General features: G+C 37.9%; 3 protein-coding genes across 5 annotated transcripts; 1 reads left to right on the top strand and 2 right to left on the bottom strand.

The window, feature by feature from the left end:
* The first annotated feature begins 1292 nt into the window (after window positions 1-1292).
* LOC117424682 (vacuolar protein sorting-associated protein 4A-like) lies at window positions 1293-11490 on the top strand. 2 transcript variants are annotated; one of them, XM_058992622.1, is made up of 11 exons: window positions 1293-1498; window positions 2681-2792; window positions 3673-3820; window positions 4444-4502; window positions 4588-4707; window positions 4813-4969; window positions 5630-5778; window positions 6116-6197; window positions 8207-8426; window positions 9200-9340; window positions 9880-11490. In XM_058992622.1, the coding sequence occupies exons 1-11, from the start codon at window positions 1478-1480 to the stop codon at window positions 9979-9981; spliced, it is 1311 nt and encodes a 436-aa protein (XP_058848605.1). In that variant the 5' UTR covers window positions 1293-1477; the 3' UTR covers window positions 9982-11490. The 2 variants fall into 2 exon arrangements, with proteins under 2 accessions (XP_058848605.1, XP_058848604.1); XM_058992621.1 differs by having other exon boundaries at window positions 4441-4502.
* Window positions 9977-15040, bottom strand: LOC117424684 (peptide deformylase, mitochondrial-like). Its single transcript, XM_034041300.3, has 3 exons — window positions 14380-15040; window positions 12361-12988; window positions 9977-12078 (listed from the first exon to the last, which is right to left on the bottom strand). The coding sequence occupies exons 2-3, from the start codon at window positions 12956-12958 to the stop codon at window positions 11921-11923; spliced, it is 756 nt and encodes a 251-aa protein (XP_033897191.2). The 5' UTR covers window positions 12959-12988; window positions 14380-15040; the 3' UTR covers window positions 9977-11920.
* Window positions 15041-16683: 1643 nt separating this feature from the next.
* LOC117424683 (17-beta-hydroxysteroid dehydrogenase type 2-like) lies at window positions 16684-25782 on the bottom strand. Of its 2 annotated transcripts, none has more exons than XM_058992624.1 (4): window positions 25425-25782; window positions 20779-20991; window positions 19787-19924; window positions 16684-17691 (listed from the first exon to the last, which is right to left on the bottom strand). In XM_058992624.1, exons 1-4 carry the CDS (start codon window positions 25690-25692, stop codon window positions 17657-17659), a joined length of 654 nt encoding a protein of 217 aa, XP_058848607.1. In that variant the 5' UTR covers window positions 25693-25782; the 3' UTR covers window positions 16684-17656. The 2 variants fall into 2 exon arrangements, with proteins under 2 accessions (XP_058848607.1, XP_058848606.1); XM_058992623.1 differs by lacking the exon at window positions 16684-17691 and adding an exon at window positions 18146-18882 and having other exon boundaries at window positions 25425-25775.
* Window positions 25783-26252: the final 470 nt, after the last annotated feature.

Raw genomic sequence — 26252 nt, 5'->3', positions numbered from 1 at the left:
AGGTGGTAGAAGACACTCATGGTTTCTTATATGCTATTGCTTATTTATCAGTTCAGACTTTACACATTACTTATTCAGTCTAGTTGTGAGTGTGTGTATGAGAGCCCTGAATGAATTGCAGTTCCATGCTCATTTGAAATTGTTTCCAGAACAACACAATTACATGCAAAGCCTGGCCTTTTGACTGGGGTAGGCAATTTTAAGTTAGTGCTGGCAGTAGGGAAAAGCAGCAATGTTTGTTCAAGGCTAGCAGCTAAATTATTCAATTGAACCAATTAAACCACATTACAGGACCTAATGCAGATAACTGTTTATTACCCCCAGCGTGGAATGGCTCTAGAGTACTGGAGAGACTCAACCAGCCTACAACCTTTGACCCAGGTCACATTGCCATGTGTCATATAGTATTTGACAACCTGAGGAGTGATGAATAGGGCAATGCATTATCTAGCCTACTTGGCTGAAGATCCCAGTTCCCAGTGAGCACATCACTGAACTTGTCACTAAAAGGAACCTCAGCGTACAATGTTGCTGCCTGGCCTGTATTAATGTATAGTGGATTAAATGCTTATATGAACATTTCCTTTGTCAGGGTAGGTATGTTGTGCAGGCCTTTCACCAATGAAAGGCTGTGTTCGAATCTGACTCCCCTCACAAGTGAAATTAATTTGGCAGTTACAAGTTCACCCACACAGTGGATATTGACCTGTGTTACAAAGCCACCAAAATATGCGACACAATTGTCAGTCTGCTTGAGAAAGGCCCAGGACTGAATAGCAGGGAGTGTTATATTTCAGTGTAATCGCTCCAAAATGACTGAAAATTAACCACATTAAACTTTTATAAGGGAAAGCTTGTTCAACATTTGTTTCAAAAATACATATTAAAGACAACAGGGAATCACCAAAAAATGATACATAATGCAAAGGTTTTACAAATTTAAGATGACACAGTGCTGAAACAGGTCTCTGCTTCTCTGCAAAGCTTTTAGGTTGTTTTTTTTATCATGAAAGCTGTATCAAAAATAGCTTCTGCAGAGCTCAAAGTAGGTTACAAACAGCGCTGTGTAATTACTATCATGTACACAGGCAGTATTGCAGTGCTGGCTTTGTAGTATATGTTTACCACTTTAATATACATATAAAATGCTTTGGTCAGATCCTTTTCAGTTTTGTGTTGCACGCTGGAAAAGGATTTTCACCATGGCTATTTTTGACACGAGGGGGCAGCACCCGCTTATCTGCACACCTTTGTGACTATTTCTAGCATGATAAAAGCTTCTACACTCCTCTTCATGTAAAACACTGTTTTGTTATCCGCTTCCTCTGACGTCAGGGTCTGAGTTAGACAGTGTTTATATGTTTATATATATATATATATATATTTTTTTTTTTGCAGTAAGACAAACATTGTACACAAGCTGAAGTATACTAAGACTGTTCAAAGGGGATGATTACCATGTTTTGAATGAGATGAAATGACAACGTCAACTTTACAGGTACCGTAATGTAAACAGAAAATGATGAATTTATATTGAGTTGACCAAATAATTACTGTGGGGCCATAAATATATCACGACTATATAAATAACTGAATATGTCTTCATTTTATTAAATAAAATTAAAGTTGCACTCCCGCAGCGTGGTGCAGCTCTGTAGTACGACATTTGTATTGTTGTACTGTAATTATTATTATTATTATTATTATTATTATTATTTATAATAATAATAATAATAATAATAATAATAATAATGCAAGATGCGTTTCAGATACGTTGATTTAAAATACTGGCCTTTTTTGTAACATGCTGTATTCCATGCTACCTTGTGTGAGCAAAATTGGTATAAATCTAATCTGACATTGAACAAACATTACACTTGTTACACTATGTTCTTTATAGAGATTCGCTGAACGTTGCTCCAAAATTGTTCAAGCTATTGTATCTAGGTCATTACACCCCATGGGTTGATAAAGATCTCCTCTGATTGTCCAGGCAGCAAGCATGAAATCAAACTGAATGTCATATAAAAAATATGAAAATTCGGCCGAATACCAAATCCATCTCAAAAGATTCGGCCAAATACCGAATCCTACAAAAATTGTCAAGAAAACTGAAGGAAACTGTTGAATGAAAAACAGACTGTCAACTACTAACAAGGGACGCGCACAGTCTATAGCTTTGTGCCTTTTAGTTAATAGTATTTTTATTACCGAATGGAAATATATCCCTGAATAAGATTTTAGTTTGAAACTTACACAATTTACCGTTAGCCCCCTCCCACCCTCAAACGTGTTCTTGTTCTTGAATACCAGTTATTAAATGTAACAGTTACGTTCAATACCGGATTTGTGTCTTATATTTAAAGAAGAACTGCACACATTGGGGGGATGTGTTAAAATGGATGTGTTTGGGCGGATGTAAGATCCGGATTCGGTTCACCGAATCCTAAGTATTTCACCGAATCCGAACCCTTCTCAAAAATTAGGTATTCGGGCCGAATCGTGGATTTGGTGCATCCCTAGATTATTTATTTCAAATACAACATATTACACATACAGTATTATGAACCCATTTGTCCCTCTATATTATTTTGATTTAGTTTCTTTCTGACACTTTAATAAGATTTCTGATTTCAATTCTGGTTCTGTTTTTACATATCAGTGTGTTTTTTTGTTGCAGAAAGCGATTGACCTTGTGACAAAAGCCACAGAAGAAGATAAAGCAAATAACTACGAGGAGGCCCTGAAGCTATACCAGCATGCTGTGGAGTATTTCTTGCATGCTATTAAATGTAAGCGCAGCTTAGACTGTGACAAATTAAAACCTATATCTGGCCGATATTTTCTCCTGTGGGCAAATTGAAGGCACAGTGCCTCCTTCATAGTAAATGTAATACAGGTGCAGTTTGCCCACAGCGAAAAATCAATCCCTCTGTGTTATTCACTAAGATACAATATACTAAGAGTTGTACCACATTTATATTGAGTTAAAATTACAACTCCTGATAAAAAATGACTGCAAACAGGGTTAAGAGATTTCCTTTCAAATTACAATAAGAACAATTTTATGAATGTCGCTGTAAAAGGGTGTGTGAGTCTGCTGAGAGTGAGAGTGATGGAGGGATTGCATTTGCCCGCAGACAAAAGTAACAAAACCCCAACAAACTCTGTGGTGGAACACTGTCCCTGTGACATTAACCCTTACATTATTATTATTATTATTATTATTATTATTATTATTATTTTATTCCTTAGCAGACGCCCTTATCCAGGGCGACTTACAGTTGTTACACAATATCACATTATACACATTATGTATTATGCACAGTACTGCTTATCCAGTTGTGATTGGTATTTTTTTTATATAGTTGACAACACAAAATTGACAGCTGAACTGATGTTGCTAATGTGCCACACCACATTTAGATTTTTTTTAAGCACTCAAGCTTCAAGTAATGCACAAGAGATCCAAGCTGAATGTGCTGTATGTGTTCTGTGACAAAGGGAGATGGAATAAATGTCATAGAGGTTTGTTTTTTTCCCTAATAATATTTTAATAATTTTAAACACTGTATACAGAAACACAATTGAAATCGAAATTTATAAACCTGATAGTTTGAAGACTTCCTTACACTGCATATTTATTGTCTAACATTCCCTTGTGTGTTTCAGGCGAGGCTCACAGTGATAAGGCAAAGGAGAGTATTAGAGCGAAGTGTGTGCAGTATTTGGACCGTGCGGAGAAGCTGAAGCACTATTTAAAGAACAAAGACAAACCGGGGAAGAAACCTGTCAAGGAATCTCAGCAGAATGACAAAGGGTAAACAAAGCCTCTGGCAACAAATGCATTTTTTTTGTTTTGTTTTTTTGTTAAATACATTGCTGGGAGTATGTGGAGGCTGTCTGTCTGTCTGTTTGTATGTATGTCGCACATTTTTGCATATATCTAGAAAAGTGCTTAATCATTTCAGCCTTGGTGGCCATATACAGTAATAAAAGTGAATTTAGTGACATTCAATAAGCTTTGTGTTAACTTTGATGTAACCAGCTGTGGCTAGTTAGCTTCAGCCCATTCACTCCTTATAGCCATTGCAATTTGTATCAATGAGTATACTCGATATTTCAGTATATAACATATTGCGAACCCATGTGATTATTATTTTACCCTAGGAAAGAGGTAGCGCTGTAAAAGTGAAAATTAATTCAAATGCTTTGAAAAAGTAGAGGAAATAATCTATATGTTTTGCTGTGTAACGCATTAGCAAGTTAGAAAGTATTTTAAGAAATATATAGTTTTCTCTGCAGCAACCATAGATGGAGCCTAAAAAGGCCAGAACAGAGAAGGTTTGATTTTGATTCCCAGTTGTTACTGTTGCTTATGCTATCGCCTGTTATTCTTTATATAGCGATTCTACGATAGTAAATGTATTTTTTTATTAGTAGTGACAGCGACAGTGAGGGTGAAAACCCAGAGAGGAAGAAACTACAGGAACAGCTGATGGGTAAGCATTTCAGTCTCATGTATACATTTTAAAATAGGTTTTATAGGTAATGTACAGTTATTATTTGGTAGTTTCTGTTTCTAAGGTGCCATTGTAATGGAGAAACCCAACGTCGGGTGGAATGATGTTGCTGGGTTAGAAGGGGCTAAAGAGGCTCTAAAAGAAGCTGTCATTTTACCCATCAAGTTCCCACATCTATTTACAGGTAAGACTGACTGAGAGTTTTTCTTTTTGGTGAATCTTAATAACTAAAAGAATGTACTTTTTGGTCAGTTGTTACCAGTTGTGTAACCTTGCCGTTTTTTTAAAGGAAAGCGTACTCCTTGGCGTGGAATCTTGCTCTTCGGCCCTCCTGGAACTGGGAAATCTTACCTGGCGAAGGCTGTGGCTACAGAGGCCAATAATTCAACATTCTTCTCTGTGTCCTCTTCCGACCTCATGTCAAAGTGGCTGGGAGAGAGTGAGAAGTAAGTGCAGATCTCTCCACATACTATACAGCTCATTTTTTGACATTAACATTGAAATATACTTTGTTTGTATTTAACACTAAGCCTTAAAACTATTTAAAATGTATTTTTCGAATACATTCATTTTTAACATAAAATTTTACAGATCATTTAAATGTGAACTGCTTACCTGTAGTCAAGTACTACAGCCAACTGATGTCAGTTTAAGTATATACTGTGTATTTAAAAGCCATTAAACTGTCAAAGTATCATTTTCCAATCCATTAATTTGAAATTGGAGCCTCTTTTGGACATCTGAAGGTACAGGTCTTAATTGCAGATGAGTCAGTTTGTATAAAACCTGCAGTGAATTCCTCAAGGCTGTAGCTATGCAGTTAAACACTTTTAATTTTCATCATACAACAATGAATATGAGCCTCCAGTACTAAGTAAGATGTACCTTAGTAAACAGTAAGCATCTGGTAATATTCTGTCTTGGAAAAATTACAAAATTAAATAAAAATGCTCCTGTTTTCAGCAGATGGTACAGTATCTCAAAAAGCACCAAAACAGAACCCCCATCCCTTCCACCTTTTGTGGAGTTAATACTAAAGTGTGTAAAACATGCTGTAGTGTTTGTGTTTTACTTTATATAAAAAAAATTATATATTTTTCTTTCAGACTGGTAAAGAACCTTTTTGAATTGGCACGTCAGCATAAGCCTTCCATCATTTTTATTGATGAAGTAGATTCCTTGTGTGGGTCCAGAAATGAGAACGAGAGTGAAGCTGCAAGGAGAATTAAAACTGAGTTTTTAGTACAAATGCAAGGTAAATGTACTGTACACACAACTAACCATGTAGTTAATTGCACATTTCAACACACCCAAACTGCCACTACAAGCAATTGTAGTATTTCTATCTATCATAATTCTAGTAATACTGCTTTGCAACATTTAAATGATGCATCTCCTTAACAACATCAGTAGTTGATTACAACATTTTCTGAGCTGGGTGTAGTCTAGCCTTGCGCCCTGTGTATGCAGGGTTAGGCTCCGGCTCACCGCGACCCTGTAAAGGAGTAAGCGGTTAATGATAATGGATGGATGGATGGATATTAATAAAGGGATTCCTTCTATTTTTATGGAGTCTTCTGTATGATTTGCAGGTGTTGGGAATAACAATGATGGAATCCTGGTTCTTGGTGCCACAAACATCCCCTGGGTTCTGGATGCTGCTATTCGAAGAAGGTAAGTCATGGAAATAGAGATGAGGATAATAAGCTTGCACTAAAAGGGATTAATACTGGTTGTAATAGATCACCTAAAGGAAATATAGCTGCCATTAGTAATGTTTTTAATCCTTCATACCTTTTATTGTATGATTTTTGCCATCATTCTGAATGGTTCAGTGTGTGTGTGTGTGTGTCTGAATGTATGTGCGTGTGTGTATATATATATATATATATATATATATATATATATATATATATATATATATATATATATATATATATATATATACAGTACCAGTCAAGTTTTAGAACACCTCCATTTTTCCAGTTTTTATTGAAATTTACGCAGTTTAATGTCTCAGTGTACTCTGAAATTAAAGCATAGAACAAATAAACAATTGGAGATAAAAAAGAAGTGATGGAATCGTTTTGTTTAACAAAATTTAATCTAAATTTTTAGTAGCCACCTTTTGCAGATATAACAGCCGAACACACTCGTGGCATTCTTTCTACAATGGAAATCAAATATTGTTCGGAAAGTTCTTCCCAACACTGTTGCAGAAGTTCCCACAAATGTGTTGCACTTGTAGGTTGCTTTGCTTTCACCCTTCTGTCCAGTTCATCCCAAACCAGCTCGATGGGGTTTAAGTCTGGAGACTGTACTGGCCATTCCATGATTTGAAGCCTACCGTCTTGTTCTTTTCTTCTAAGGTAGTTCTGACATAGCCTGGAGGTATGTTTTGGGTCATTATCTTGCTGTAGGATGAACCCCTGACCAACTAGGCGTATACCAGAGGGTATTGCATGGCGCTGTAAAATGCTGTGGTAGCAGTTTTGGTTCAGGGTGCCACTCACTCTGTACAAGTCGCCGACTCTGGATCCAGCAAAAGAGCCCCAGACCATCACGCTTCCTCCTCCATGTTTGACAGTTGGTGTCACACACCGAGGAACCATCCTTTCGCCTACTCTACAACGTACAAAAACCCTGCGTGATGAACCGAAGATTTCAAATTTTGATTCATCGGTCCATAAGACCTTCTTCCAGTCTTCAGTAGTCCACTGGCGGTGCTTCATGGCCCAGGCAAGCCTCTTTTTCTTATTTTGCATCTTAGCAATGGCTTTCTTACTGCCACTCGACCTGTCAAACCTGCAGCTCAAAGTCTTCTCTTCACAGTTGAAACAGAGACTTGCTTACTTCGACCAGTGTTAAGCTGTGCTTGAAGCTGTTGTCCTGTGAGCCGCCTATCACGCAAGTTGTTGACTCTCAGAAACTTGTCTTCTAATTCTGTTGTGGCTTTGGGTCTGCCAGACCTCTTCCTGTCAGTTACCTCCAGTTTCCAAGTGCCTTTTGATGGTGTAGGAAACTGTACTCACTGACACCTTGGCTTTCTTTGCAATTTCTCTAAAGGAAAGACCTACACTTTTAAGGGTTATAATGGTCTGTCTGTCTTCCTTTGTTAATTGCCTTTTTCTCCACATTATGAGAGCAATATACTACTTCCTGCAGTACAATAGTGTCCAAATAATGCTTAAGAGGGTGTAGTAACACAGTTCCAAAACTGCTTTTATACAGACAGAGGGTTTGTAAGTAATCAACAAAAGTTGGGACATCTGTAGGAATTGTTAGCATCAACTTTCAAGGCTTAATTTACTTCCATTGCTGCAGAACAGCTGTAAGTTGTTAACCCATTACTTGTTCCCTGAAAAAGGCCTTTTTGTATAACTCTGAAATGTACATTATTTTTCAGTTTTTGGTAATCTAAACTTTTTTTTTTAACCTCTGGCAGTTTACCGCTTACCTTTGTACCATTTCAGGTTATTCACTGGACTTGAACTGCTTAAATTTCAATAAAAACTGGAAAAATGGGGGTGCTCTAAAACTTTTGACCGGTAGTGTATATATATATATATATAGATGAGATACTGGTATTTTTTTCACATATTCATTTTACTGCATTATGCCCCAGGGAAAAAAGGTTCCTAGATTTATGCTTAGTCTCTTGGTGGTGGTGTTCTCTTTCACAGATTTGAAAAGCGTATTTATATCCCTCTACCAGAGGAACCAGCCCGTGCGCAGATGTTTAGGCTTCACCTGGGAAACACCCCTCGCAACCTCTCGGAGGCTGATCTACGAGAGCTGGCTAAAAAGACACAAGGATACTCTGGAGCTGACATTAGCGTTATTGTACGAGACGCGCTCATGCAGCCTGTGCGCAAAGTACAGTCAGCCACACATTTTAAAAAGGTGCAGGTGCAGCTGTGGAAGAATTCAAAGTGGTGGATATAGTAAAAATCAAGTGGGGTTTTTAAGCATCCCTCATGAAGGAAGCTCATTTTAATGTGCAAATTTGCTACTGGTGTTACTTCAACTACAAAAATTGCAAACCATTTTCAATGTGGTGGAAACTCCTTGGTATCAGAGACCATATAAGTTATTTTTTAAATATATTGGTATGCTGTTATATTCTAAGTTTCATTAGTGTTGCACTACCACATTGTTTTAACAGCTTACCATATCAATTATACAGACCACATTGTCAGGTGTATTACATTAATCTTAAATGGTCTAATTAATTTAGGACCAAAACCTGGCATTTTAAGACCAAAAAAAAGCACTTAAGAGATTCATGTACACTGTTACAGATGTTGGTTTTGAAGAAGAATAATCAGATTGAATTTAAACAAGAAACAGCAGTTAGTGATGAGAGTATGTAATAGGTAACCTATTCATGTTAATGCTAAATCACTGGGCTCCTTTAAGACCCAACTTGACGAAGTTCTGAGATGCTAGGAACCAGAAGAGCATAGGCCGAATAGCCTCCTCTTGTTTGTATCATTTTTCTTATGTTCTTTTTAAATTAGTAAATTACATAATAGTAATAGACTACACATGTTTGTTTCAAACATGAATTATAGTTCCTGGCAGTTAATTACCAGTTTTATGCAAAAAAAGAGACAAGCTTTCATTTTAGGATGATGGTAGGATTAAAACAGCTGAACTAAGATATTTTTTTTTAGGTTCGTGGTCCATCCCGAACAAACCCAAACGTGATTGTGAATGACCTCTTGACCCCTTGCTCTCCTGGTGACCCAGAAGCGATTGAAATGACCTGGATGGATGTTCCCAGTGACAAACTCTTAGAGCCCATCATTTGCATGGTAGGTTTCGTTCCTTAAACAATACGTTATAAAACATGCAGGTCAATTCAGGATTCTAAAAAGGTTTATCTGAAGGATACATTTTCTCAGTTAATTTCCAATTCTGGTGAAGTCCAGTGAAAAACAAAGTTTCCCTTTTAAACCATGTCCATGTTCTTCACATTTCCAGTTTACTTTGTTTACAAGTAACTCTTATCAGACATACCATTCTGCTTGCATAATACCGATTTCTAATTGATACCATAATTGAGGTGTCCAGTCAGACACATTGAACAGGGGTTAGTCTGTTGGCTCAAGTAAGAAAATCATTATACAAAAAGACATACAAAATCAACCAGTAGCACTCTGTGTTTATTCTGGGTTCAGTATACCTTGGCAGTGGGCAATCCATGTGATACTGTGAGGATTTGGGGATGTAGTAGGGGTAATATTAAAATTGGGGTTGTGAGTGGTTTTGTACGCTGTATTTTCACAGCCTGCTATCCTTTAGGTACACCTTGGGTCCTATGTGTGACATATTTTATTTTTATTTTTTTTAGTCAGATATGCTGCGTTCCCTGACCACCACCAGACCCACAGTAAATACAGAAGACCTTCTGAAAGTAAAGAAATTTACAGACGACTTTGGCCAGGAGGGCTGATGGAACAATTTTATTATTTAAAAAGAACCCCCCTTCCACACTACATAACCAGCTCACTGACTTTGCTAACTACAGGTACAGTACTCCGACTTGAACGACTAAGGACTCTTATTTATGTATATTTTGTGACAAAGGGCAAGTCTTTGTTTCACAATGCAGCTTTTTTAGGGCTCGTTTCTAAGCTGTTTCACAATAGATAGCTCTACAGTTCTGAAGCTTCAATTTCAGTCTATTTGACTCTGCACTCCGTGTCATTTTACCATAATTGTAAAAGAATGCCAGCATGATTAGAAGGCACGTCACAAAGTACCAAACCTGGTTTTAAAGAATTGTGAGACTGCTGCTTTTCACTAAAAAGTATACAACAGCTTCTATAGCTAAACTAATGGAAACATGTCTACTTCCCACGGATAGCTGCCCTTTCGAAAGGCTACAGGTGAAGGCTTTCTTTGTTCCTTTAAAGGACAAGTGAACATCTGTATTTAAATTGCTGCTTTCTGACAGAACAAATAAAACATGTGGTTGAGAATTTGTCTGCGTTTTGGTGGGACTTGCATTGAATTTACGGTGTATTAGTTGTATAATATATGTAAATCAAATGATTTTACTGAGTTAAAGTTCAGGTGCAAAATCTGGAGACATTAAGTATTGGTTTTACATAAGTTCTAATTTGATGTGTTTTTTGGATTTATGTTAATAGTTTCAGCAAAAGGCTACTGCAGATACTGTATATAGTACAACTGATGATGTATTGCCCAATCAGTTAAGCATTGCTTTCAAGTTGAGCTAATGCTGTTTATATTGTGGTTTACTTCCTGTGCCTTGTATTGAGCACTTTACAGTAGTTTGTGCTGCTATTCCAAGGCAGCTTTATGAACTGTATGCTATATGGAGAACTTGAACAGAATACCCTTATGCAGTTATTGCTAGGGAAAGTTCTCCAGTTTATCCAACCTAAATGTTCTTATCTGAAGTTGTAATACTCTTAACATCCTAAGCCATGCATGCGATATTGGGTAAAATTGTACAATGTAGTAGCTGCAGTGACTTTACCTGGCAATGCAAGAGTTTGGTAACAGATTATCTACTAAAGTTTATCCTACAGCTTCCCTATAATAATAAAAAAAGATCCCTCTGTCCTATACATATTCTGTGATAGATATCTTACCTGGATAGTCATTAATATGCTTGCATTTGTTGAGCCCACTTTCAACGCTGTTACCACTGCATTCCATAATCCTTATTTTACAAATGCAAATGATACACCTACTACCTAGCATTGCAGACATGTTTTAATTAGAAGCATATATAAGCTGAGTACAGTGATACATATATGGGGTCACACCCATTTGGCCACTATGTGTCACTAGAGGTTTCTTTTTATTGCAGCAGAGAAGCTAAATGTGTGCTACAGTGACAGACTTAACTACATATTAATAATACACTGGATATTTCATGACTTTGTAAACCTAATAAAGCACATATAGTGCATGTTACAAAGTTTAAAAAGATGTTGTAAAACAGCAATACTTGTGTGTGACTCTTCAAAGTTTGATGGTATAGTGACTAAGGTTTTAAATTTCAGATGTTGGATAAAAAATAAAAAGAAATCCAGTGTTATACCCCTGAAATCCTTTTCACTCCCCAAAGTTTGAAAATGTGGAAACATCTTTTTAAACACTAAAGCGCAGTCATCTTCTCCATTGGGGGGGAACTGTGAAAATATCATTGAAGTTATTAAAGAGTGTGAGGAATTAAAACATGTTAGGGGCTACATCTTTAACACCTTTTATCTTTAGGTAATTTGACCAACAGATGGCGTCATTCTGTTTTCTAATTTCTACTTGTGGTTCTCATTCAAAAAAGGCTTTTCATCATGGTATACAATATAAATGAAAAACCCTGCTGAAATCAATTGTACGAATAAGTCTACTGGTTTTTATTCATTGAGTTCCATCCAACTGACATTTGCAAAGGTTTTGCTGTCCATTTTATCAATATACAACACTCCATTTAAATGGTCCATTTCATGCTGAATGATACGGGCTGGCCAGCCACTGGTCTGCCATGAGACAGGCTCCCCTCTTTCGTTCAAACCTGAAAAAGATGCCAGTTTTGTATTAGCAAGGTGGGAGGGGTGTTCCGTCCATTATTTGCAAGACATTTAGAAAGCCTCTAATCCTACTTGATCTTTCAGCACAAATGAGTGTTTAGTAGTTATGGAATAAGTCTTAAGTGGACCAATATTGTACTTCTTGCACATGATACTGGTAAAATGTAGATCTGAAAACATCTCACAAATATTTAGAATGTATCATCTCTTTTACAAGTTGTGATTTTAAAATCATGAATTTGTTTGCTGCATTATTAAAAGGTTACCTGAGATTTCCACTGAATGGTACCTCGGAACACAGGCAGAGAATCCAGAGACACTTTCACACCCTTCCACAAACGTTGCAGTTCTAGAGTCCAGAATACGAACACTGGGGTTCACAAAGATTTTTAGTGGGAAGGGTGCTAGCCCCTTTATCTCTCTAGCGTTCAAAGGGTTTTCATGAAGCATGCGCTCTGTGAATTCTAAAGCAATCACTTGAAGAGAGACTCCAATCTGAGGGGCACTCAGTCCCATGCAGTCCAGCTTCCTCATCACTTTGATTAAAGTTCGGATCACTTTCTGGACTTGTGGGCTACAGATCTCAACAGGGTCCACTGGGGATGCCTTCGAACGAAGCACTGGGTCACCAACTTGGCACACATGCTGATAAGGGGGCGAAGAGGACTTCATCACTTTACGTTTTAGGTACTGCCAATAAGTTCTTTGCTTTATCTCAGACGAGTGTGATCTTGTGGCTGGTGCGCAAGGGTTACATATCACAGGTAACTGTTTACAGGTATAACCAGACATAGGAATACATCTTTTAACAGTATAGCACTGCAGAGTGTGACACAACGATCTAGATAAACCTAGTGATGTCATTTCTGCATAATATTAATCACTGCATCAAACCTGAAAAAGAAAACAAATTCATTTTAGTATATTATAAAATCAAACTGATTTAATTACAAGAAACAGTTGTGCAAGAACATATGACTATTTACAAATGAGAGAAGGCCATTCAGCCCATCCAAGCTCGATAGGGTTGATCTCAGAACTTTGTCAAGTTGGGTCTTAAATGATCCCAGTGTTTCTGCCTCAACAACATAACCGTAAAATCACCTTAATTTCAACTTGTCTCTAGAATTGTGATAACTAGCTGCATTTTTCTTCTTATCTCATTATCACAAGCAGCCCTATCTTTTGTCCTGGTTCTCTTCAGCACAACGATGGACTAGTTAGAATGTTGGTATGGTAATGAGAAGTTCTTTACATCTCCATTCTTACATGAATACAAATTAAACAATATTTGTATTTTAAACTAGTTTTAAAAGTCGATGCATGTCTACCATATGACAGAAATAGCATGGCTTACAGTTTATAAAATTATGGGACCCGCCCAAAAAAAAGTAACTAAAGCTTAGTTACATTAGAAGTGCTTTCAAATGCCTTAAAGGTTATACTTTGGACAAGGAATAAAAAAAAAAAAAAGCCAAATTTTACTACAAACTTTAGCACACTGGCAAGGTCAAGGTCACATCATTCCTCTGAAGGTCGGAAACGGCAGAACAAGTGTGGCTTCAGGTCATGGAATGAGGATGAGCACATCCTACTGTGCTCACTCTATTTCACGATTCAATAACACTGTATTTTACAATCCAGTCAAATACTGCCAGTGAAATAACGAGGCAGCAGTGTAGTATTTTACATTGTTAAGTTTACTGGTAATTTATTCTTGTAACACTGGCTATCATACAAAACTAAACACCACAAATAAATGTTGTATAAAATCAGACACACTAGTTTATGAATTGGGTCTGTGTCTTTAATGCATTTTGTGAAATGGTTCGTCTAACGGCTATGAACACAGGGCCTGGCTTAAGGTTTTATTATTGTGTCCGACCAATTTGATCTGAATGTATCTGGTGATCATACTACTGACAGGGCAGGAACGGAGAGTGGACAGTGGGCTTAACCAGCCTTTCTATACTGAATTACATTACCATCCCTTGACACCCTTACCTGCTCCAGGGCGGAATTACACAACTCAAGTTTGATGAGTTATAACGTCTTTTAATATTTTATGCAAATCACAGACATCACGAATTTGTGCATGGTATCAACGTCTGAAACAGTCATGTTTTTGAAGCTAAGACTACTATATTAAAAGCTGTACAGTCCAACTGTATTTGATTATCATAGTAAACAAGTTTTGTAACAGTAAATAAAAAGGTAACACCATCTGTCGTCGCCCAATCATTCTTCAACAAACTGACCATAGTCTACCGATTTACAGTACTCACCGCTTCATTTAATTCGGCACAGTTCAGCAACTCCAATGTCCTCTGTCTCCACGGTCACGCACGCAGCTTCACTCGCAAAATGTAATTGACGTTTTACGTGCGACACTTGCAATGGATTTCGGGAGTTGTAGTTGTGAAGTTTATGAAGGTAGCTGTAGTTGCTAAATAAGCTTGAGCAAACGAAACGCACTTGAACACATCCTAAATAATTCCTATTCTGAAGAATTTTTGGAATCTCCATATAGGCACTGTAATGTAATTTCAAAGAACGGGAAAAAAAAAACATTAGGATTTATCTTCAATAGAGAATATCTAGAAATCTATAAATATGAATTATACAGTATAGATGTGTCAACAGTACTTCGAAGCGCTAGTTTAATAAAAGGCAAATACAATGTTCATATAAAAGTACTGCGTAGATGTAGATATCTGTTGAGCGCATTTCAGTCTATACCATATACAGTCCAGCGGCGCATGCTGTAGAATAATACAGGGCATTCATATAGATTTCTACTTAAATAGGTACATCTGTATGTATTGTATATGGTTGTATTTTAATTTTGTAATATAATATTTGGTACTACCCTAGGTTAAAATAAATTTTGCTTTAGTTTGTCTTGCACATCCTTGCAGTGGCCTGAAACCTGCTCTCCTGAAACCAAGTTCCAAGCTGCAAAGTGCAAGTTTTCCCTCAGCTTTATATATATATATATATATATATATATATATATATATATATATATATATATAGTACTGTGCAAAAGTTTTAGGCAGGTGTGAAAAAATGCTGTAAAGTAAGAATGCTTTAAAAAATAGACATGTTAATATTTTATATTTTATCAATTAACAAAATGCAAAGTGAGTGAATAGAAGAAAAATCTACATCAAATCAATATTTGGTGTGACCACCCTTTGCCTTCAAAACAGCATCAATTCTTCTAGGTACACTTGCACACAGTTTTTGAAGGAACTCGGCAGGTAGGTTGGCCCAAACATCTTGGAGAACTAACCACAGTTCTTCTGTGGATTTAGGCAGCCTCAGTTGCTTCTCTCTCTTCATGTAATCCCAGACAGACTCGATGATGTTGAGATCAGGGCTCTGTGGGAGCCATACCATCACTTCCAGGACTCCTTGTTCTTCTTTACGCTGAAGATAATTCTTAATGACTTTCACTGTATGTTTGGGGTCGTTGTTATGCTGCAGAATAAATTTGGGGCCAATCAGATGCCTCCCTGATGGTATTGCATGATGGATAAGTATCTGCCTGTACATCTCAACATTGAGGAGACCTTTCATTCTGACCAAATCCCCAACTCCATTTGCAGAAATGCAGCCACAAACTTGCAAGGAACCTCCACCATGCTTCACTGTTGCCTGCAGACACTCATTTGTGTACCACTCTCCAGCCCTTCGGCAAACAAACTGCCTTCTGCTACAGCCAAATATTTCAAATTTTGACTCATCAGTCCAGAACACCTGCTGCCATTTTTCTGCACCCCAGTTCCTGTGTTTTCGTGCATAGTTGAGTCGCTTGGCCTTGTTTCCAAGTCGAAGGTATGGCTTTTTGGCCGCAAGTCTTCCATGAAGGCCACTTCTGACCAGACTTCTCCGGACAGTAGATGGGTGTACCAGGGTCCCACTGTTTTCTGCCAATTCTGAGCTGATGGCACTGCTGGACATCTTCCGATTGCGAAGGGAACTAAGTATGATGTGTCTTTCATCTGCTGCAGTAAGTTTCCTTGGCCGACCACTGCGTCTACGGTCCTCAACGTTGCCCGTTTCTTTGTGCTTCTTCAAAAGAGCTTGGACAGCACATCTGGAAACCCCTGTCTGCCTTGAAATTTCTGCCTGGGAGAGACCTTGCTGATGCAGTGTAACTACCTTTACACTACCATTAGCACCTGTTTGGTATAATTGTTTAATCATACACCTGACTATATGCCTACAGAATCCCTGACTTTGTGCAAGTGTACCTAGAAGAATTGATGCTGTTTTGAAGGCAAAGGGTGGTCACACCAAATATGGATTTGATTTAGATTTTTCTTCTGTTCACTCACTTTGCATTTAGTTAATTGATAAATATAATCTATTAACATGTCTATTTTTGAAAGCATTCTTACTTTACAGCATTTTTTCACACCTGCCTAAAACTTTTGCACAGTACTGTGTGTGTATATATATATATATATATATATATATATATATATATATATATATATATATATATATATATATATATATATATATATATATATATATATATATATATATATATATATATAAAATGAATTATTGGTGTAGATTAAGTCTCTTAATATGTTTCACTTAGGCTTCATGCAATTGTGTCATAGGAGTTGACATAGTTAACCCTAACCAATACTTTAAGTGCAGCACAGAAACCAGGACCAGAGGATGCAGTTGGAAATGAAGTAGAGATTTAGGACAGAGGGTAGGAGACACTTCTTCACACAGAGAGTGGTGAGGGTACGGAATTGGTTAACTTGCTATGTGTGTGATGCTAAATCTGAGATCCTTTAAGAGTCGACAATGTTTTGCGATCAATCAGCTACGAGAAGCCAGGTGAACAATGATAGGCCAACTGGCCAGTTCTCATTCGTTAATGTTCTTATATTGTTATGTACAGCTTGATCAATACACTTCCTACTGATGTGGTACCCAGTGACAATTCTATATTGTGTCAGCCATAATAATAGATATTTAATACATTATGCAAACCAGACCAGATCACAACCAACACACAGGGGGTCCAAATGCTTGTTTGTAGAGGGCATTGTATGTATTACATAACACAAGAACATTTACAAATGAGAGGCCGTTCGGTCCATTGGTGCTTGTCCAGTTCCTAGTAGCTGATTGTGTCTTAAAGGATCCCAGTGATTCAGCATCAACAACATGACTAGGTAACACATTCCATATCCTCACCACTCTATGTGAAAAAATGTCTCATACCCTGTATTCCAAGTCTATCTCAACTTAATTTCCAACTATGATTTGAAGACTTCAATCAAATCCACCCTAATTCTTGTTCTATGCTCAATAGATTCAGTTATTTCAACCCATCTTCATAGATCATTCCCTTAAGTCCTAGATTAGTTGCTCTTGCGCCAGTGTATAATACAAGCTCATTATAACCTCCTCTGAATTGTACTTTACAGTTCTGGCTATATTGCATTGCTATGTCATTTCACACATTATTTCCTACCTGCACTGCGCTTCTCTGGTGTTTAGTTGCTATGGCAGCAACAACAGGATCCTCTAGTAATTTCTTTGGATCCATATCACCCATATGACTGCAGGTAAAAGTATTTAAAAAGCATGAGAAACACTGAACAGTCACAAGATTAATACGATGGCAGTATCTTCTTGCGGTTAGAACTTACTCATCCAAAAAAATGGACTCTTGACTGGAGGGTCATGGGTTCAATCCCAGGTGGGGGGACACTGCTGCTGTGCCCTTGAGCAAGGTACTTTACCTAGATTGCTCCAGTAAAAAGCCAACTGTATAAATGGGTAATTGTATGTAAAAATAATGTGATATCTTGTAATAATTGTAAGTTGCCCTGGATAAGGGAGTCTGCTAAGAAATAAATAATAATTCTGATCAATGCCTGGAAACCTGTTGTGACAGTAGCTGTTTTGTCTTGACTATGCGCATGCAAAGATATTCAGTCTGTGAGCAGTAACGCGTGGCCTGGCTGCAAAAGAAAATACATTACAAAAAATAAATCACAAAACAAGAACACATTTTTGTCTTATTTATTTAATCGAACTAACAAAACCAACAAGTGCGAAGAAAATTGGATTAATTTAAATAATGTCTCATCGATTAATTTAGACCCCAGTGCCACCCTACATAAAGAACGTTAAATAAATTATTTTAAAATGCTGATTCTAGTAACTACAGAGTCTCTCACCAGAAGGGGGAAAAAAGAGGCATGTGAGATCACAACAAATGTAAAACTGCTGACGAAACCTGGTTGGTCATCTAATTATTAAAATGTAGTTATGCAAGTATAATTCAGACACATAATATCTTTGTCAGGTTATAGTTGAAAGGGCCATCTCCATTTGGACATAAATAAATCAAGTTATATTTTGTCCTGGACTTTCTTTTATGTGATGGTTACATCTTCTTGTTTATAGGGTTGTATGTTCCCTGGACCCCTGCTAGTTGGTTCTAGGATCAATGTTTTTAATGACAAAGTCGGAAAAGGAGACTGGAAAGTAGTTGTAAATGAAGGGGATGACCCAGGCTCCTCTCCCTGGGGTATAGTGGTGCCTCGGACTGTTAGCCATCAGTGCATGATAAATATCATCCAGGACAGGCTGAAGATCCTTAGAACATCCAGAGGCTATCTTTGGGAGAATGCTGTGCAATGAATAGATGTACCCCTCACTATAGTCTTCTTTAGCATCTGGACGGAGTTGGGAAAGGATTTGCTGCTGCTGGTAGTTCCATTGTTCTTCTGTGCCGCAAATACCTGATGGATATTTATAACGTGGATGAAGGTGCTGGTGTTTAGAACTGTTTTAACTAACAAATGTGTTTGTTTTATTTTATTTTGTTTTTATTGCAATGGATAAAGATGATAAAGACTGGAGCAACATTTATAGATTTAAATTAAGGCTTCTGAACTACTAGATATTAGAATTCTGCTACCGAATCTTGTTAGAATAACAGGGTTAAACTGGTCTGAAGTTTATTTCTGTTTAATTGCCATTAAACAAGGAATACTTAAAGACTCAAAATGTGTTACACATGTTTTATAAAATGTTTTGAATAAATGGAACATTTCACATAAAACAAAAGTTGCTAGAGCAGCTAAACTAAGCCAGTTGTATGTGGTTTATTACTATGGAAACTACAGAAATGCAAAGGCACCCTAAATCAGCTGGATGCATACCAAGAGTCGCTGTTTAGGTAATGCCTCTCAATATCCAAGTAGCACTTACTGTACAGTATGTAACACACATACTGAGCACTTATTTCATTTTTAACATGGGGTAGAGGTGCGATTGTTTGTCATAACCACAGACTTGTATTGAAATTACTGGACCTTGTCTTAAAAATGGTTTGCAAAAGTGTACAAAATGTAATATTTTTCTTTTCAATTTTCTTTTAAATCACATCCTTGGAACTTATATATTTTTCAAGAACTCAGCAAGGTTCACAGCAGTATTTTCTCTACTAAACACCCCACAAGGTGAGTGAGATTAACTTGATTGTAAGTCTCACCTTACACCTTCCCTGCTAACAGTTGAGGTGGCAGAATTGTGTAATTTCATACACCCTATTTATTTTACCTTTGGGGTCAAAACAGAAATTCCATCTGTCCAAAGCAGGAACTGGTCATTTAAATGTAACTCTTAATAAAAGATACCTACTTGTTTGGAAACCTCCAGGTTGTATTGTGGCCACTTTCACACCCCACTTGGAAAGTTCTTGTCTCATCACTCCTGAAAATCTGCTAAGTGCTGCTTTTGAAGCACCATAGGCTGCAAAACCAGGAATTGGGACTTCCCCTGAAAACAGAATCATGCTTTTTTAAAAAAAAAAAAAATAACATTCTCCCTGTATTAAGGGTGTTTTCAACACTGCAAACCAAAAGTAAAAATAAATAAATAATAATTCTCCTTATCAACCGTGTTTTTTTGTGATCGTGGTTGATAAAATGTCATTTACTGTAGCGGTGTTCATTTTGTAAGTCAAATATTACACCTGCTAATAGGCTGTATTTGTGAACTAGATGTTTCACTTCAATGCACCTCCTTGTTTATTTGTTATCCTGTGATAAAAGTTTAGATAAACTGGTGTCCATTGACATAGCATAGCAACAGCAGCCAGATGGCCTGACCCTGCACTGCATTGGTTACAATCTGCAGTGAGAAAAGCAACATCACAAGTACAATTAGTCTAATTCTTGGGTAAGTTGTTTCTACATGTATACTGTACTATTAGACTGTATTCCTGTTAAATAATATGTATTTACACATGCTTCAACACCCTTAAAGTATTTATCTGCTGTATACCCCCTCCCCCTTGTGCCATTTTTAGGCAAAGTAAAACAAAAAACAAAAGAGATAAAATAATTACCCCTAGATGGATGGTGTAGTGCTCCCTTACCTGCCAGACTGGAGACATTAACCAGTCGGAAATTAAGTTGCTTGACTTAGGACAGAGGTAAGGAGGCACTTCACAGTGGGAGGGGGTGGGGGGGGGGGGGGGGGGGGGGTGTAGGTATTGGTTACCGAGTCACTTTGTTTATGTGTAATCACTTGGATACTTTAAGACCCAATGTAAGACATATGTACCTTAAAACAAAACAAAACAACCACAAAAGGTGTGACTGTCGCCCTTGAACCAGTCTGTACAGTACCTGTTTTTTCAATGTGAAATTTAACTTGTAAATAGGCTTGCTCAATCTGTGCAGTGTCAGTCACATCCATCTGGAGGATAACAAGCCTCTCTGACCCGCTTCTTCTCAGTTCTTCAGAACCCAGGCCCTGGGCATTTAAAACTCCGGCAAACACAGTAAAGCCCAGCTTATCAAGATGTTTCGCCAAGGCATGGCCAAAGCCAGAATCACAACCTGTTAAATGACAGAAAAGCTTAATATTACACACGAAAGATAACATTCCTCCGCCCAGGAGAGCAGCCAACAAAGAAAAGGTGTTAAAACCAATCCTCAGCCAGGACAACTGGAAGCTGCTAGAGACTGGAAAATACTGGCAGATGTTGGTCAACGGCTTATTTTTCCACCTGAGATTGCCACCACTAACCTTCGACCAGATATTGTCTTGTGGTCTGGATCAGCACGCCTTGTTCACCTGGTAGAGTTAACAGTGCCATGGGAGGATGCTGTAGATGAGGCGTATTAGAGGAAGAAACTGCGGTATGCTCAACTAGCCACTGAAGCAGAACAGCGAGGATGGAGAGTCCGGGTTTACCCAGTGGAAGTGGGTTGTCAAGGATTTGTGGCACACTATACAACCCGGTTTCTCAGAGACAACAGATTCAGTGGCCAAGAGTTGCGTCGCACAGTGAAGAACTTATCTGAAGCAGCAGAGAGGAACAGCAACTGGCTGTGGTTGAGACGGAAAGATTCTGGCTGGGGATCTCAAGCACAACAGAAAGAAAGAAATGCTGATGTACAGGGAAGTAAGCTGGGCTGAGTTGAGTGGGGGACGGAGGGGGGTGATGCTGGGACACCAGAATCACTGTCGAGCCCTCTTGAGGTGACGTGGGCTAGTCGACGAAACACCGAGGATGGAAGGTGCCCACTTGAAGACCCCAGAGACCCTACTTAGCTCAATCCAGGCGGTTGTCATGCTGATGCGCTGGGGAGACCACAGTATGGTTGATGCCCGGAGCCAGCATCGCAGCCGTTGTGTGTGCTGATGCGCCAGGGAGGCAATAAGCTGATCCCTGGAGCCAGCATTACACTTCAGCCATCAACACCAGACAGAAGAATATCTACATCATCATATGGAAGGAAGCGCAAATGGATGGAGACACATATGGATCACATTAGTTTACTGTCAAGCTATGTCTTAGTTGGTGCTTATCTTGGCGAGAGCCAAGTTCAAATCAGCATGAAGTTTTAACATCTACTCTCATGTAATGGAAATCATTTAAACTGGTTATAACTAATAGGATGAGATCCTCCCAATAGCACTCAAAGAAATGAAAGAAATTATTTACAAACCGCTAACCAAGGTCATGCAACAGTCTCTTGACACAGGGGTTGTTCCGACAGACTGGAGAATTGCAAATACCGATCCACAAAAAGGGAGACAAAACCCAACCAGGCAACTACAGACCAATAAGCCCGACTTCTATTATATGCAAACTTATGGAAACTATAATAAGATCCAAAATGGAAAATTACCTATATGGTAACAGTATCCTGGGAGACAGTCAACATGGTTTTAGGAAAGGGAGACCATGTCTAATTAACCTGCTTGACTTTCAGAATGCAACATCGACAATGGATAACAGCAAAGCATATGACATGGTTTATTTAGATTTCCAGAAAGCTTTTGACAGTCCCGCATAACAAATTAATTCTCAAAGTGCTTGCAGTAGGGATTCAAGGAAATGCATGCACATGGATTAGGGAGTGGTTAACATGTAGAAAACAAGAAGTACGGATTAGAGGAGAAACCTCAAAATGGAGCGAGGTAACCAGTGGAGTACCACAGGGATCAGTATTAGGTCCTCTGCTATTCCTAATCTACATTAACGACTTAGATTCTGGTATAGTAAGCAAACTTGTTAAATTTGCAGATGACACAAAAATAGGAGGACTGGCAAACACTGTTGCAGCAGCAAAGGTCATTCAAAATGATCTAGGCAGCATTCAGAACTGGGCAGACATGTCAAATGACATTTAATAGAGAAAAGTGTAACGTACTGCATGCAGGCAATAAAAATGTACATTATAAATACCATATGGGAGATACTGAAATTGAAGAAGGAATCTATGAAAAAGACATAGGAGTTTATGTTGACTCAGAAATGTCTTCATCTAGACAATGTGGGAAAGCTATAAAAAAGGCCAACAAGATGCTTGGATATATTGTGTTAAGTGTTGAATTTAAATCAAGGGAAGTAATATTATTATTATTATTATTATTATTATTATTATTATTATTATTATTATTATTATTATTATTATTATTTCTTAGCAGACACCCTTATCCAGGGCGACTTACAATTGTTACAAGCTATCACATTATTTTTACATACAATTACCCATTTATACAGTTGGGTTTTTACTGGAGTAATCTAGGTAAAGTACCTTGCTCAAGGGTACAGCAGTAGTGTCACCACGACCCTCCGGTCAAGAGTCCAGAGCCCTAACCACTACTCCACACTGCTGCCCTGATGTTAAAACTTTACAATGCATTAGTAAGACCTCATCTAGAATATGATGTTCAATTCTGGTCACCTCGCTATAAGAGTGACCAGAATTATTGCGGGTTTAAAAGGCATGTCATATGCAGACAGGCTTAAAGAATTTAATCTATTCAGTCTTGAACAAAGAAGACTATGCGGCGATCTGATTCAAGCATTCAAAATTCTAACAGGTATTGACAATGTCGACCCAGCGGACTTTTTCGACCTGAAAGAAAAAGAAGGAAAAAAAAGCACTAGGGGTCACAAATGGACATTCGATAAAGGGGCATTCAGAACACAAAACAGGAGGCACTTTTTTTTCTTTTTTTACACAGAGAATTGTGGGAGTAATGTTGTTGAAGCTGACAACCTGGGACCCTTCAAGAAGCTGCTTGATGAGATTCTGGGATCAATAAGCTACTAACAACCAAACCAGCAAGATGGGCCGAATGGCCTCCTCTCGTTTATAAACTTCATGTTCTTATATAGCTTTTTAAAAAAAAAAAAAAAAAAAAATTATGTCTGCATCCTGATATTCTACTAGGTGATGCAAAACTTTTAGCCATATATGTAAATGTATATTCTAGTACCTGTGTGTGCAGGTGCAGACTAGCGGTATCGCAGTGTGAAAATGCCCAGCGGTGTCGCGCCTGTCTGTCTGTCTGTCTGTCTGTCTGTCCCGGTCTTAAGGGACAATTATTTATTTGTTTGCATTAACAAAAATAAATAAATAAATAAATAAATAAATAAATAAATCTCAAACCTTAAGTAGCCTGCATGTTAGCACTGAAATCATTTTTACAAACCATGCATATTGAATTAAGAGCCGACAAGTACGTTTTAAATGAATCAGTAACTATTTACAAATTTCAACCCTTTTTACATATTCCACTGTATCATGATTTTAAGCATACAGCTCAACCTTTTGTGAATGTACCACAGCTAGGACAGCAACAAAGTCGGCTTTATAATAAACCGTAATAATGTAGCTCTAAACAAAATTGTGTAGCCCAAACAACTGGAAGAGGTATAGAAAAACGCTACCACTTGAAATCGGTAAGGATAATAGGTGACCGGTTGAAGTTTGGGTGTAGTTGTGATCATGTTTGTTTGACGTTTGTACTGCGTGTGCTCTCTGGTTAAACAGTAGCCTACTGAAATTGACGTGGGCGATTTTAGTTTTTTAAAAGAATGCGATCACATATTGATTCAGTTATGAAATTTATAAAATAAACCGAGTAGAAATTAGTACAATAGCGGACATGGTTTTACTTCCCTTCCAAAACTGACAAATTAAACACTACCCGACAACTCGATGAAAACAGCACACAACCGGGACAGCCTCTAATTTTATGACACCAAAATAAATATTGAAGGGCATCCTCTGGGTTTGTTGCAGCAGCTGTAGTGTGAGATCTCTGCCTGGGAAAAAGCAACAAGCCGATGTACCAAGTGTGTGAAATAGCAGCATACACAATGGTTAAAAAATACTCACTAGAAAAAAAAAAACAGCGCACAAAACTTATAATACTTGTTCATAATCTTAGTGTAACATTTTATCGTAATTCATCTCGTGTGTGATCATGCCGCAATCGAAATACGTGAAAAGTACTTCAACCCCAAAATTAGGACAGCGTGCTCACCTTACGGCAGTTTTGAGAAGCCCAGGTCATGCGGTTGTTGTTGAACCAATGTTTAGCTACCATATTTAAAACATATCTGAAAACGGCACAGCTGAAGTCATTCAGAAATCCATTCACCGTGGTATCCCCGACAAAATATTTTGGTGGTATCCAATTACAAAGAAACATGGTACTTTTAGATAACTGGAGTATTACTCAGTTACTAAACTAGACACTATGTACAATTCAGCCCTTTAGAAAGCATTTAAGGTGGAAGCCTAAATTAAACTATGCACAGTATCACATGGAAATGTATGCAGTTGTAATCGTTTAGCATCAAACTAATTGTGTTTGTTATATTTTACCTCACTATGACAATGTGAATTCAATGGCCTTAAAAAACAAAACGTTTTACACTGAATGTATTCATGTTTGTTAAAAACAGAATGTGAGTTTTCAGTTGTGTCAGTAGTATATTTAAAGATTAAACAGAACATCTTACCTGTAATCAGTATTGCTTTGTTGCCAACTAATAGGAGTTTCTCAGACCTGGCCAGCATGGAGTGATAGATTAGGTAACCCAAGGAGAGCAGGAGAAGCCCAGAGTAACCTGGGAGTTTAATAAAACACAGGGGCATACCTACAAACACCAGAAACAGACTGAAGACCCACCACAAACCCAGCTTCAAGCCACCCCTTATGACTTTTAATATTACAGCTGCTGTATAGAGTGCAGTCACTGCTCCATAGAGCACAGAGGCTCTATCCATGCTGTGGAGGTGAGTAAACCCACTCTTCCTGTTCAACAGTTGTTAGTCAAGTGCATATGTTCTTCGCTGTGGTTGTGCTCCACTTTATAAGACAGAAAGTTATTATATAAGCCACACCCTCCTCCATAGTATCTTCCTATCCCTGGTTTTATTATTGGAATGCAAACAGGTGCATTTTAAAACATGAGCCAAGGAACTGTTTGGTTAGTGTGTTCCAATAACAACATATAAGGTATGTACGTTTTTAGTTCCTTAAAGTGGTTTCATAAGACGTATCTGTCATTTAATTCCATTGGCTATAGCTCTCAAATGTGAAAGAAACAGGATATCACAAGCCAGTATTTTAGTTTTTGAACATGACATTACTACACTAGGTAAAAGGACGTTCTCAGTTCCAGGAACTGTGTTCTTTTGCACTTCCTGGGTCATTTCACACCTCAGCAGTCCTGGGTCATCTGACTGGGTGCACTGGAGGAAGCTGCTGGCTGGATGCTAACATGAAAGACAGCCCTGAGAGATAAGGACACATTTACTCTGCAAGTGTAATGACCATAAAGTGC

The sequence above is a fragment of the Acipenser ruthenus genome, chromosome 19 (genome assembly GCF_902713425.1).
Source record: "Acipenser ruthenus chromosome 19, fAciRut3.2 maternal haplotype, whole genome shotgun sequence".
Lineage (NCBI taxonomy): Eukaryota > Metazoa > Chordata > Actinopteri > Acipenseriformes > Acipenseridae > Acipenser > Acipenser ruthenus.
This window is presented reverse-complemented; position numbering and strand designations above follow the sequence as displayed.

Coding starts and splice junctions, on each gene's coding strand:
- LOC117424682 (XM_058992621.1), top strand. CDS start 1,478: ATGACAACGTCAACTTTACAG. Junction 3,821..4,440: donor TCTCAGCAGAATGACAAAGG/GTAAACAAAGCC, acceptor TTTTTTTATTAG/TAGTGACAGCGACAGTGAGG. Junction 4,970..5,629: donor TGGCTGGGAGAGAGTGAGAA/GTAAGTGCAGAT, acceptor TTTTTCTTTCAG/ACTGGTAAAGAACCTTTTTG.
- LOC117424684 (XM_034041300.3), bottom strand. CDS start 12,958: ATGACATCACTAGGTTTATCTAGATCGTTGTGTCACACTCTGCAGTGC. Junction 12,079..12,360: donor CCATTCAGTGGAAATCTCAG/GTAACCTTTTAA, acceptor CATCTTTTTCAG/GTTTGAACGAAAGAGGGGAG.
- LOC117424683 (XM_058992623.1), bottom strand. CDS start 25,692: ATGGATAGAGCCTCTGTGCTCTATGGAGCAGTGACTGCACTCTATACA. Junction 20,992..25,424: donor CAAAGCAATACTGATTACAG/GTAAGATGTTCT, acceptor GTCATTTAACAG/GTTGTGATTCTGGCTTTGGC. Junction 18,883..19,786: donor ACCTGGAGGTTTCCAAACAA/GTAGGTATCTTT, acceptor AATATCCATCAG/GTATTTGCGGCACAGAAGAA.